The following is a 13,764-nucleotide window of genomic DNA, read 5'->3' as shown; positions in this document are numbered from 1 at the left end:
AAGTGATAATTAATAGAAGAGTTAAAATGAGATCTGAGGCAAAACAAATTCAATTAAGAATTTGAAAAAAAAAACATAACTTTTTCTTTCAGATATTGTTTTTATAATTAACAAATACTAGGGAAAATTAAGAAATACACTGATATGATAAAAACAGAATAAATATTGTATCATAGTACTTTTTTTTTTTTTTTTTTTTTTTTTTTTTACAGTGCACATTTTCAGTAAATATATTCAGAAACTGTGTTTCTGCAATCCATTGTAGTTAACAGGAAACTTACAGCATGGTAAATACATTTTGGAACTGTTGAGTGCTTGTGAGCTTGATGCTTGTTAAACATACATCAACTGTCTGCTTAAGAGAAAAACTCTAGCACTGAAGGACCCTTCTGAACTTGTTTCACAAAACTCAACATACAACATTTACAGTTAAACAGCGTTTGACCATTAAATACATGTGCAATGTCGAGCTCTACCAAAACCTGGATTTAGTATTCAAACTGTAATCAAAGATAAAAAGACTATACAAATCAACTATAAATAGCAGCTAACATCACTGGATACAAGTGTGATAATTCTTACTCTGCCAATTCCTTCTTCTTTTTAATCAGGTTCTAGCTCTGCCTTGTTTTTCCCTGTCTGTGACTCATCTTACAGCAGTACCTTCAGGCACTCTGAATCATATTTCAGGATGAACCATTCAACAAACATTTTATAAGTGAAAACTGTTGACCTCACAGGCTGTTCAGCTCCACTTTTAGGCAAGCAACATCATGAATAATTTTAAATGACTTATTTGCAAAAAGCTCATCTTCCTGAAAGTCATCTCCAAGAAGACAATGACATGCTCTTGCAAAACAGTAAATCTACACTAGTAAAAGTCTAAAACTGAAATCATGGTGTACACATTGCCTGTAGTAACGGTGATGATAAATGATACTAGAAACAAAGACAGAAGCTGAGGCCTACACAACAGCTGCTCATTTTTTGTGAGCTCCTCAGTGATTTTACACTTCACTGCATAGCAGCTGATCCTTTAAAAATGTTTCCACAATAGTTTCCACCAAAAATTAACAGATTTTGGGACATTTTCCCCAAAAGCTAAAAGATTAGCCAGTTGCCTCTCCACCCCATCATATTTAACATAAATTGATTTGCTAAAACTAGTTTTCACTTAAGATGAGTGGAATGTGCAATGAAGACTTTTTTTAAGGACAACAGAGACATACAGTGGTTCTTTTGCTTCAGTTCCTTGAAATGCATGTGCAGCACAATCCTACTATAAAACATTAAGCTCCTTCACTCCATCTGTGCAGGTACAATGTTCTCACAAAAATGTATACTGTAACAATGGTCACTTGTATGCAAAAAAAAAAAAAAAAAAAAAAAAAAAGATTACAGTACTTCACATATGTAAAATGTATACAGTCCAGACTCCAAAGGAATTTTGTGAACATGGATATAAAACAGAAAAAAAGCCTTTCCTCATGACATAATATTACTTACACATGTAAAGCAGTGAATAAAGGCTAACCTTTCATTTCATATTAAAAATAATAATCTGCATATACCAAGGTGGAAACTTTGGCTTAGAAAAGCTGTAACTACAATCTAGGCTTGAAAGAGCCACCTGCAAAATCCCTGTCTTATGGAGGCAAATTACTATTTGAGCTTACACGCCATACTCAAAATTCAAAAGACTTCAATAGCCAGAAGGGGCCAGAACATTAATGTCCCGGGGTTTGAGGTTGTGGGCACGGGCAGATGGCTTCTGCACTTCTGTAACTGAAATGTCCATCTTCGGGGGTCTGAAGTTGGCAGGGTCCTCTGCAATCCTTGTGGCCTGGGCACGCATCAGCTCCATTGGAGTTGGCTTCTGGGCACCCTTGTATGACTGTACTGCAAAGCCAACTAAAAGAAAATACACAAAATCATTGTAAAAAAATGCTAAAGCATGGGATTACAACTCAAAGTAAGCTATAAACCATGATACATGTCCCATTCTGCTGGGCACAGGCAAACCTTGGGAAGTGAATGCACATCTGAGATATACAACCACACTAACCTACCCCGGAATTTCACAGTCCAATAAAATCTAATAAAGATAGACATGGCACTAGTGCAACTAAAATTTGTACTACTACTCAGAAACAATAAATGCAAACTGTTATCTTTGTCTCACTATTCTGACAAAATTCTCATTACCAATTTCTAGACAGAAACAATAAGTTTCTCTTCTGAGCATTACATCAGAACACGTGTGTGTGTGTGTGTGTATATATACATATCTATGTATAACACATTTTTTAAATACCTTTACTAAATTATCACCTAAGACACAGTCAAACATATGTTAACGGAAAAGAAAGCAAATAATTAATTCAATATGCATCACATATATTTTGTTTGCTATCATCAGACCATTACAAATTGGTGAATTCTTGCCTTCCCTTAAACCTCACTCCTCCTGAAGGTTATTATGCATGTACTGTTCCCACAATTTCCATTTACTATGTAATTTGCTGCTTCACTTTACGAAAGATACCTCTTCATCTTTTATAATATGCAGTACTGCAAATACAGTTGGTATAGACTTAGATTTCTATTTTTAGTAACTGCTTTTTTGGCAGCTAAGAGAGTTAAACTTAATAAGGACTTAACTATGTCTAGACAATTCAGATCTTATATTCCATCATTACCTTCCTTATAGCCATTTGCTCACCCAATATTTCTGATAAAGTAGTCTGTAGGGAATGTTTAAAATCTGCCAACTCATCACACTTCCAAAACATATGTTCTCAGTACTTCCAAAACATATGTTCTCAGTAACCTCTCTTCGCCAACACACCTCCAACATTATCTACTGGAGGAAAAATTCTTTGAAGTTTGCTTGAGGTACAAAAATACTTATGCAAACACTTGGAAGCAAAGATCCTAAACCTTCTGGACTTGGTTGCATACTTGGGAGCATAAATATGTCTTCCCATTGTTTTCTTGTGAATTGCTTTTCCACTCTCTCTTACCAATTTTTTCTAACTTCTTATGATTGATACTTATAGTTATCATGCAATATTTTAATCCTCTGCTAATTACCCCCTTTTTAATAGCTGCTTCTGTTCTAGATTCAAATAAAAACTCTACCACAGCAGGTCTTTCACTTAAAATTCCCCTATCCCTTTCTCTTTGCCTGTATTCTGAGATCAAACCCTGGCAGGAAATGCAGTCTTCTAGCCTGCAATCCAGATGTCTTCCTGGCCTTATCCCATTATATTACTCCTCCTGCTTGAGTTAGTTGCTCCCAATATCTTGTTTCCTTTACCAGGTTTCTCCAGTAAATTCCAGCCCCCTCGTCTATTTTCTGTACACTACTTGCAGTCATCCCTATTGGCAAAATCTCCTTTCACCATTCTCGTACTGGCTTAGTTCTTAGAATACTTTCTGCTACTTTATGAATATAATATTCTGTATGGTTGTTATTCTCCTTAAGGACCCACTCTCTCTCTCTCTTTCTTGAACTTCTGCCTTGCTTCACCATCAACCCTTTCCACTTTGAATTATAACCTTTTCCTTCTGTTATCTATATGAGCCTTAACTGTGTAGCTCTATAATATCCCTTCAGATCAGGTAAACCTAAACCACTTAGTTCTATTGGAAGGATCAACTTATCCTATGGAGTTAACCTTTCAAGCTGCCAGTTGGCTCTTAACATGCCATATTTACCATCACCAACAGGGGAATGGGTATACTGCAAGAAACTTCATTTCTCATCTTATGAAAAAAATAACTGTTAATTTCACACAAGTAAAATCTGACAGATAACCTGTACAATGAATTGGTGGTCATACAGTTTGTCAAGCCACAGTTCTTCACATCACAGCCACCAAAATGGACCCCTTCACCATTCTCATCTCCATTTAAAGACCATTTCACATATTAAAATAAAAATGAAATAGCAGGGGGTGAAGTGAACAGATGACAGATCTTAGCCACACAGGGGAAGGGGTTAACTGACTCTCTCTAAGAAAAGAGACTGATGAGCTAAGACTGCAGGACCAACAGGCTATGGAACAGCACAGCTCAAGAATCTCCCCAAGCCTCAGATTGAAATGCCATACTTCAATGATGCCTAGCCTCTCCAGAAACATGAAGTTCTTTCCTGTCACAGAAAGAGACTGCCTCATGAGAATGGCTTTATGCTGCTTTCTAAGGTGCTCGATAGCTTATGAATTATATTTCTAAGATTAGCTTTCTTTCTATAGGAGTCAGCGAGTTGATTTCCTTTCCTGTCAATCCAAATACCTAGTTTTGTGATTATATTTTATTTAACAGGGAATAGCACTGATCAAATCAAATCATTTCCAGGCTCAACCCAGGTCACATACATAGTAACAGAAATTGAATATTAAAGTTATAACTAAATTATACAGTGACAAAACAGACTTAAAATATGTATATACATTTACAAGCATGTTTAAAAAGAAGCTGAATCAGGACTATTATACAATACATAATACAGGTGGTTATAGGTGGCATAAATGTGGTGCAGCCAAAAGAACAGACATACTAATGTACAAGTATGGAGGGAAATTTTAGCAGTGAAGAGTAGAAATTGTAGAACACTTGAGCTGCAACACAAGAGATAACAGGAGAAGTGAATATTAGATATACAGTAGGGAATGGATAGGGCAGAAGGAAAGTAGTGGGTATGAGTTTTTAAGTTGGCCAGGTTAAAGAGATTAAGCAACCAAGATTTTCTGAGATGAATCTAACAGTGTACTTTACCTGTTTATTTATACCCCTTTGAGTCTCACTCAAAGGGGTATAAATTATTTTATATTACCCTTTATATTACACCCTCAAAACATGTCTATGTGGGAAGGGAAACCGGTTCCTCACTTGCATCGTAACTGCTTGCTTTGTCATGGCTCCTTCTAAAACACTGAACTATGTGCAATCAGCAGGGGATCAGAGAAATTAAAGCCACATAAAAAGACCTCAGCAATTATTCTGTAGCAGTGTGTCTTCAAAATCAGAACCATAATTTTCTACATCTCACAAATCTTCAAAACATCTCAGTCACTCTCCAAGGAAAAACACACGAGTGTGAAGAGAGCAAAGGAATAAAAATCAATAGGTAAAGTCCTTAATACTTTCACAACTAAGAGGCCAGCACCTCAAATAAATTCATGCCCTTCTCTGCAACTGATCAGGCCCAGTACTCAGTTCAAGTTTCAGCCTCTCCTAGGTCAAGTGATCTTGTTTTACTTCACAGATGGTGCACACCTCCCCAAAAGCTGCAGGCATGACAGCCCCATTCTCAACTACCTACTTCTTATTAGGAGGATGACTCCAGAAGTTAACTACCACCAGGTGTCAGCCAAACAATAATTCTTTCTAGTCATCTCTGGGCATCAAAACCATGGTGACACTCTCATAGGTTCATTGGTGTGTACTAGGCTAATGACAAGGGCCTTTTTAAGCCTAGCCATGAATCCCAAATCTTGGACAAGTTCTGGCACCTTTGATAAGTGTAAGCAGGGGCTTGGGAGGTGAAACATTTACAAGCAGGGGCCTGGGAGATGAACCATTTTCTCCAAGAACATTCTACAGACAACTGGTTGCCTGCGTCCATTAGAGAGACACGTGCCAAACCAAGGATGAATTTCCTGTTCCCCATCTAACTGTCCAAGCTGCACTTGAATTGGGTTAGGGAGGTAACTCTGTTTCACATGGATGGGAAGTCTTTTCACAGAAGGGGTAGTCTCTGGGATACATACTGATCTCTCCAGCAGGTGCTATTTATATCACAGGCAAGGTTTAAATCTTTAGAATAGGTAATTCTGGTGCTGTTTGTTTTGTGGATATGCAGGAGGTCCTTCAGAGTGGGGGCTGATAATGCCTTGTATGCCAGGCATAGATTTCCCCTCTAGGAGACAGAATACAGGAATAGGGCCTTGAGGCGGTCTGCACAGGACATGTTACTTACACCCTGTATTCTTTTAGTGAGGAACCATTGTGGACGTTCCAATTGTTGGATATGCCTGGTTAGGTACATATCAAATGGGGCACTGTACTCTATGATAGGTCTGATGAATGCTGAATACAGTGGAAAAATGACTTCTTTGGAACTAGATGCCATACCTCTGTTTATAAGTTGCAAAACATAGAATGATTTCCTCAACTGTAGACACGTGATGGTTAAAGGCTAGATTACGGTCTATTTGTGCCCCCAAGTCCCTGACTACTGGGTCAAATCTTAGGGGTGGTGTTGTCAATATGATAGTATCCTTAAGGAAGTCATCAATCCTAGAAACTATTATGCATTTCTTAGCATTTAGTTTTAGTCCCATGGCTCTGGCACCAGTTGTCTGTAGAATGTTCTTGGAGAATATTTGTCTCAGTGGGAGATTCAATGACAGCTCCTAATCTGCTATCTACAAATTTAGCCAGCCAGAGGCCACTGACATTGACCTTGACTTCAGAGAAGTAAATGTCAAAAAGGCTTGGTCCCAGGACTGATCCCTGAGGGACTCTGCTTGTAACTGATCTCTTTGTAGAGGTGGACACTCCAATTCTAACTTCCTGAGTCTTGTCTGTGTACCTAACCTCTTAAGCTTGTCAACAATGCCCAAGTGGGGGATTGTGTGAAATGCCTTGGCCAGGTCAGGGTAGGCAGCATTAGGCAGCATGAACCAGTATACCTTCATGTGGTGCTTTGGTGACCTTCTCAAAGTAGTCCACCAGGTTGAGTAGGCAAACTGCCCTTGATGAAACCAAACTGGGTTGGGTCCAGTGCCTGGAGGTTTCCTATTACTGATCATTTCCATGACAATTCTTTCCATGGCTTTGCATATGAGACTAGTGAGATTTATGGGTCTGTAGTTTCCAGGAAGTGTAGATTTTGTGCAGAGAGTAACTTTTGCTGCTCTCCGTTCATGAGGCACCTAGCTTGTTTGGAAATTACACTTAAACAACTCCAGAAGGTCTGATAGGCCATATTTCTTACTATTTAGAAGGCATCCTGGGATATTGTGTGGGCCCGCTGATAGTGGTCTTGGCCTTCAAGAGAGCATTAAGGATCTGTTCCCTAGTGAGAGCAGGGGAGTTATATTTGATGGTATTTCCACAAGGAAGATTGATGGGGACAGAGGGGTAAAGCTGCAGCTGAATTTGTCAGCCAGTAGGTTTGCTATGTCTTCTGGCTCAGTACAAGTGGCTCCATTTAGAAAGAGCCCTGGATATGACTGTGTACATCTTTGAGGTTGCAGACATAGCTAACGAATGCCTTGTGGTTGTCCCTGACCTGGATGGCCAAATATACCTCAAATTTGGCTTTGGTAGACTACTTGTGCTCTGAGTTGTTTGTTTAGTTTGACGAGAGTGCTTTTACCTTGCTGGGTGCTGCACCTCAATTTTTGCCATGATTCTCTTCCTTCTGTTATTTAGCTAACTGATGCGTGCGGCTTGTTTTTTGTTAGTTCTCTACTTTTTCCTGGTGGGTACAGCTACCTCTATGCAGCTATTAACATGGTTGTGCGGGGTTTCTGTGAACAGTTCTGTGTAGGCAGCATTGATCTCAGGGTTTATAGGGATGTGAAATTTTGGCAGGCTATTACTTAATAGTAGAAAGTTAGCCTCAGAGTAACTCCTGAATATTCCAGGGTTAGCTGGGGTTCCAGGTTTTATTTTTACTTCAAAAAAGACCATTTTGTGGTCTAACCTTATCAGAAAAGACATTACACTATGGGATGTGCAGCATTCTCCCATATTAGTGAGGACCAGATCCAGTATGGTTACACCCTTTTCTTGGTGTACTGATAATCTGTTCCAGGGAGTTTGTGTTTATAAAATCTAGGAATCTCTGTGCTTGTACATTTGGTGTTGTATATGATTCCCAGTTAATAGTGGGGTAATTCATGTCACCCACAAATATGGTATTGGGTTGGATGGTGAGTGTTTGCAATAAGTTTAAATCCATGGTATGGGTTTCCTGGGTCATTGAGGGGGACATACAGCGTGTAAGAAGTGGTATTGGATTTTGTCTATGGTGATTTCAACGTGCAGAACCTCAAGTGCATTGCCCTGCCTGACTAGCCTTGAGGTATGCTTTTTTTGCATAAATCTAGACACCTCCACCTTTAGTCCTTGTCTGTGTAGTAGCTGGTCTAAATGTGTGGAAGGCATTAAGGCATTATAACCATGCACTGTCGGTGTGCTCTCCACAGCTTTAAACCACGTTTCAGTGACTGCACAGATGTAACCATTCTCTAGGGTGAAGAGAGCTTCTAGGGAATGGAGTTTTTTGTTTAGACTTCTAGCACTGAGCAGTAACATTTAGATATTTCTTGGTTTTGATTTGCTATGTTGGAAGTATTTTCAGTTTGGCATAGTCTAAAAAAGGCAATATTTTAACCAGAACATACTCCTCTTCCAGTAAGATTCTACTACAGGCAGTTCTCTCAGCTAAAGAGGCCAAATACTCACTATAAATGCAGGGCTACTCCACTCATAATGGGATACCAAAAGGTTCTGCACACACACAGTTGTCTTTGTAAATATATTGTGATTAAAGCTAAGAAAGTATATATTGGAACACACCACCTTGCAGGATTCTGTTCTCCAGCTCATGTCAGTAAAGTCATCCAACAATCTAAACTGCCTTGGACTAAAGATCAGCTCACGCAACAGAAAAGGCAGAGCCTTCTGCAGTGATGTAGCTTTGAAACACCACAACCATCTTAACAACAACTTAAAATTAAGATATTAACATTGCTAACGTTTTGTGGCAGTTAGCAATGTTAATATCTTAATTTTCATTGAAAATATGTTGCAGCAGTTTTCTTTTATACTTCAATAAATTGGACTTTTTATCTGGCGACCTCATCTTTGCCTAACACCCTGCATTTATACAGAAAACGTGTTGTGGTGGTTTTCCCATGCATTTTACAACTGTTGAGCAGCTTTTTGTGGTTTGTTCACTGAGACTGGTACCTGTGACCATTACTGGTAAACTTCAGCATAGACTGGTGCCTTAGTCTGTGGTGGGATTGCAACAGTGGCAGAACTGTGAATTATGCTCCAGAACTGGTTAGCTTCCAGTTTTGCAGCTAGAGTCTTGCATTCTGCTTATCATTTATTTGCTTAACACTGCATTCCAGAGCCTATTTATTTTTCTACTGTTTTCCCCTCAGAGACATTAAGCTAAATTTTCTGAATTTCTAACCTACCTGTAGCCACTGTCACAGGACTAAAATATTGGCTTTAGCTTGAACAAATCCCTCTCCAGCTAGTCTTTTTTTTTTAAACTCTCCTGCTCTTTATGGTAGTCTGAATTAAAAGTCTGTTCCTTCCCTCTTTCCTCCCTATTGTCTATTATGCAAGCTATTTAAGTACTTTGCCCACCCACTGGTTTCCATATATCCATAATACTGACTGTCCACCCAACAAACAAGTACTGCTCTTGAGTAAACCTCCCATACTACAAATTGGATCCTGCTTCCTTTCCCAGAGCTCCAATTTGCATGGTGCCCTTGCCAGACTCAGACGTTCATGATCCTGCTCTATATCCTTGTGAGAGAAGAGATTTTATTATTGTGCACTTTAGTTAACCATTTTAGAGTGCTATGGCTTAATTTTTGCTTTGCTTGTGGGATTTCACACTTTAAATCATTTTAAAGGTTCCCAATACCTGAAATTGCCTTGTTCAACTTGTTTTGTGGGCATAACACTCTTAAGCAATCTCTTTTTGTGTGTTTCTACATTAAGAGGACTTGCATATTCCATCTACTCGCAGTAGGTGGTTGCCTGGTCTATCTGAGTTGAGAAACAAGTAAGAAAGTTGAAAGTGCAGTTGCTTTATTGTACAGAGGGCTTAGAAGCCAGTTTTCTGAGTTTTAAGTGCCTCTAAGTCTGGCACATACCCACTGCGAATTGTGCAGCAGTGGTTAGTGATGCCCTGTATAGAGACAGAAAGTCAAACAAAATTTTTGCTATAAAACCGCCTCTGAAACCACACTAGTAACTTGGTAAGTGTATGGCTGCTGCTTTGCACATTCAGTAACACAGACCAGCTATTTTGTGTGTCGAGAATATAGCTCAGGCTAGTCTTTAGTCTCAAACCAACCTTAGTTAACCTCTTTTGCACTGCACCCTAACAGCTCACACAATAAAGGATTTGACATCCTGGATATGCACTTTCCCAAATTCACCACAGCAAATTTGCAGCTGTGTCAGTCCCTTGGCGTGGCCTGTCCCCTTACCTTAAAGACTCTCCTTTGGTGATGACTGTGCCCCCCCACCCCACAAAGCATGGTTTCCCAAACTACTGATTTCTCCAGCAAGACAGGCAACCTCAACAAGCATCTGTAAAACAAGGCTAAGAAAGGGAAACAATTACAACAAACTACAGGTGTGTGTTTGGCTGCTCCTAATAAAGTATTAGGAGGAGCCAAACTATAGGTGTGTGTTTGGCTGCTCCTAATACTTTGTTACTTTGATTAACTTACTAGACTTATTTTTTTACCTTAACCTCTAATTACTACAGCAAATCCACTGTCTGGGGCAGCAGCCGCTTTCCTTGAAACTGGGTTCAACAGTTCCCCCTTCCCCCCATACTGTATTTTTGCCCGCACTATGCTATCCTTCCTCTAACATAGTCATTAAAACTTTAAACACCAGACATAGCAAATTAGTTTCAAAGGACCTGTATTAACTGCTTATCTGGCCTCTTATTTGATCCATTTCTGATGGTTTCTGGCTTCCTCGGCTGAAACCTTGACCAGGCCCGCTCCACTTGGACTCACTCCGCTCCCCTACTCTATCCCCATTCGCAGCCACCCCCTTTCCTTAGCTTTATTCTTTCACCAACTTAGCATAGCTACACCCACTGTATCCCATTATCCAATCATACAATTTCTCCACCCATTCTACACCCCCTTAATCCCACCTACCACCCCTTCCCCACCCACAATCACCTACCCATCTAATTCTCAGCAACTCACTTCCACTATTTTACTCTTCTCCTTACTATTATAACCTCAGTCCTCCTTCCTTTTCATCTCCCTAACTGAAACCTAACACACCTACCTCTCTCACAATTCCAACTACTTCACCTGACAACTCTCATCCCAATCATGTTTCTACTTTACCTCATAAGTCCTCTACTCTATTTCTCACTCCTAACATCCTATTATGTAGAACTGAATTATGTACAGCCATCTCCTAAAAACACACACACACATTCCCATAAAGACATTCCTACCCTACTTAATCTCTCATTCACTGTTTAACATCTCCAGTATACAACTCCTTAAACCCAAACTATTCATACTCACTTTTACCTCGCCTAAACTCAACATAAATCCCTCACCTACTATAACAACCTTTCTAAATCCACCCCACTAACAAACTCTTCTTTTTGATATGGACATCCACCATAATCCTGGCCCCCCACACATCCAACCACTAAACCTTCACTTACTAGTCACCAATCTCCCCCACCCTCTTTGCTACCAAACACCTCACTATCTACTCAATTAACTTTTAAAGTCTACTAAACAAAATTACAGACTTACACTCTTGGGATTACCCATTACTCTTTACATATCCCTACCCTAACTGAAATGTGGCTAAAACCACATATATCAAACACTGAAATATTACTACCCACTACAACATCTACAGTTTAGATAGGAACACCAAAAAGGGGGAGGAACAGCAATACTGTACTCCGAGCAACTCAACTTATCCCCCCTGCCAACAGCTCTCCCAAACTTCCACCCAGCCGAGCTGCTTATTCTGAATTGTCACCCGAACCCACAAAAGACATTTGCTATTACAGCCATCTATATTCCTCCTGGAAATAATATTCCTATCCTAGAACCCATCCTTTGATGGATTTCTCTCAATATCCCCTAAGAAGCTATTATACTCGCAAATGTCAATATTGATTGGCAAAAAACATTAACCACCTCTCCAGACCTCAATATTAATCTCCATGGCTTTAACCAACTCATTACAACACTCATTCCATTTATTAAAAATAATAGCAGCACTACCTTAGACTGAATACTTACCTCGGATCCAAACTTATAAGAAAACCCAGGGACACTACCAGATTCCATGAGTGACCACCTCCCCATCTTTGTACACAGACACACCCTTCATATACCCAAGGCCCATCTTTACACAGACCATCCTTCGACGTCCAAACATTCAATAATAGACTCATCTTTAAACTGGTCCAAACTCAAACACATTCCACTCAATGATGCAGTTCTAGAATTCAACCATACTTTCCTTGACATTCTAAACACCCTAGCACCACTAAGGAGAGTTGGGATAAAATCAACCAAACCAACCAGTACCCTCCCCCCCCTTGGCTTTCTAAAGATACCCTCACCCTTACAAAAAATTGGGACTGCACCTGGAAACTAACTAAAAACTAAATCTACTGTATTATTCCAAAATATAAAGAGCTTAGAAATCTCACAAAAAAGCATATTAACATTGACAAGAAAAAAATTCTATTATGAGGCCCAATACACCCACAACTCTAACCCTAAAAAAACTTCTGGTGCACCACTAATAAGATCCTACGTCCTGGGAGACCCACCACCCCAACCCCCTATCCCAACAATACTCAAGAAACTGCCACCCTACTAAAATCTTATTTTATTGAATCAATTCTCAAACTGACTAGCACAGACCAAATTAAAAACCTTCCACCCACTCTCCCAACAACAATGCCAACCCTTTCTCTTTAAACCTTGTGCCCACTGATTACATAAAATCTCTTCTTAAACTAAAATCATGCTCCCCCTCTGCAGATAACTTCCCTTCCCTCTTTCTTAAACTTGCAGCAGCCCAATCGATAGCCTACCCTGTCTCTATAACTTAAATAGGTCAATCCAAGAATCTACTGTCCCTGACGTTTGGAAATCTTTAAACCTTTCCATTACACAAAATGGATAACTCCACAGATCCATCAAAATATAGACCCACAGCAATTCTCTTGACACTCTCTAAAATTCTCGAAAAATGCAGTCAAAAACTGCTATCTGACAATAACCTTCTGATCCCTACGCAACATGGTTTTAGGCCAAACCATAGCACATCAACCGCCCTTCTGTCTTTTACACATACTGTCGTGGAGGCCCCAGATAAACTACTGGTGTCATGTCTTTTCGTTGACCTCTCAAAAGCTTTTGATACCGCCTCACACTCTAAACTAGTAACTAAACTAGGTGACCTCAACCTCTCTTCCTCAGCTATTCTCTGGTTCTCTACCTACCTTTCCAACAGGCTACAGTCAGATGGGTTTCTGCATGCCTCTCTTTCTTACCTATCCAGACTGGTGTCCCCCAGGGCTCTATTCTAGGACCTCTTCTTTTCAACATCTTCAACAACCTCCACTCTGCCTGCACCACCTCCTCCCTGATTCAATACGCAGACAATTCTACCTTTATCTCCTGCTCTGACCACATCTCTAACTTTCACTCTATCAATCAAAACACATTTCACAACATCAAATAGCTAACTGACAACCACATTATCCTAAACCCCTCCTTTTTCTCCCTAAATCCCTCTTTCACCATAAAACCACATTTACCATCTCATCACGACGACACCTTTATTAAAGCTGATTCTCACACTAAACTTCTGGGTATTTTAATTGATGACCAATTAAAAATTGACTGCCATATACAACATTGTATTAAAAAGTCAAAAAAATGGGTCTACTATATAAAAACAAAAAACTGCTAG

The 13,764-nt window shown here is 39.5% G+C and overlaps 1 protein-coding gene across 1 annotated transcript in view; it reads right to left on the bottom strand.

The window, feature by feature from the left end:
- Positions 1–253: 253 nt before the first annotated feature.
- The window catches only part of KIAA1191 (KIAA1191 ortholog), a gene marked incomplete at its 5' end in the record, with an annotated part of 386,879 nt that continues 373,368 nt past the window's right edge, over positions 254–13,764 (bottom strand). Inside the window, 1 exon segment of the mRNA XM_044069368.1 lies at positions 254–1,911. Coding sequence (XP_043925303.1) covers positions 1,703–1,911 — 209 coding nt within the window.

This window comes from Protopterus annectens, chromosome 4.part0, assembly GCF_019279795.1.
Source record: "Protopterus annectens isolate FY-2018-M chromosome 4.part0, PAN1.0, whole genome shotgun sequence".
Lineage (NCBI taxonomy): Eukaryota > Metazoa > Chordata > Ceratodontiformes > Protopteridae > Protopterus > Protopterus annectens.
The sequence above is the reverse complement of the archived record's forward strand: the minus strand, read 5'-3'. Positions and strand labels throughout refer to the sequence as shown.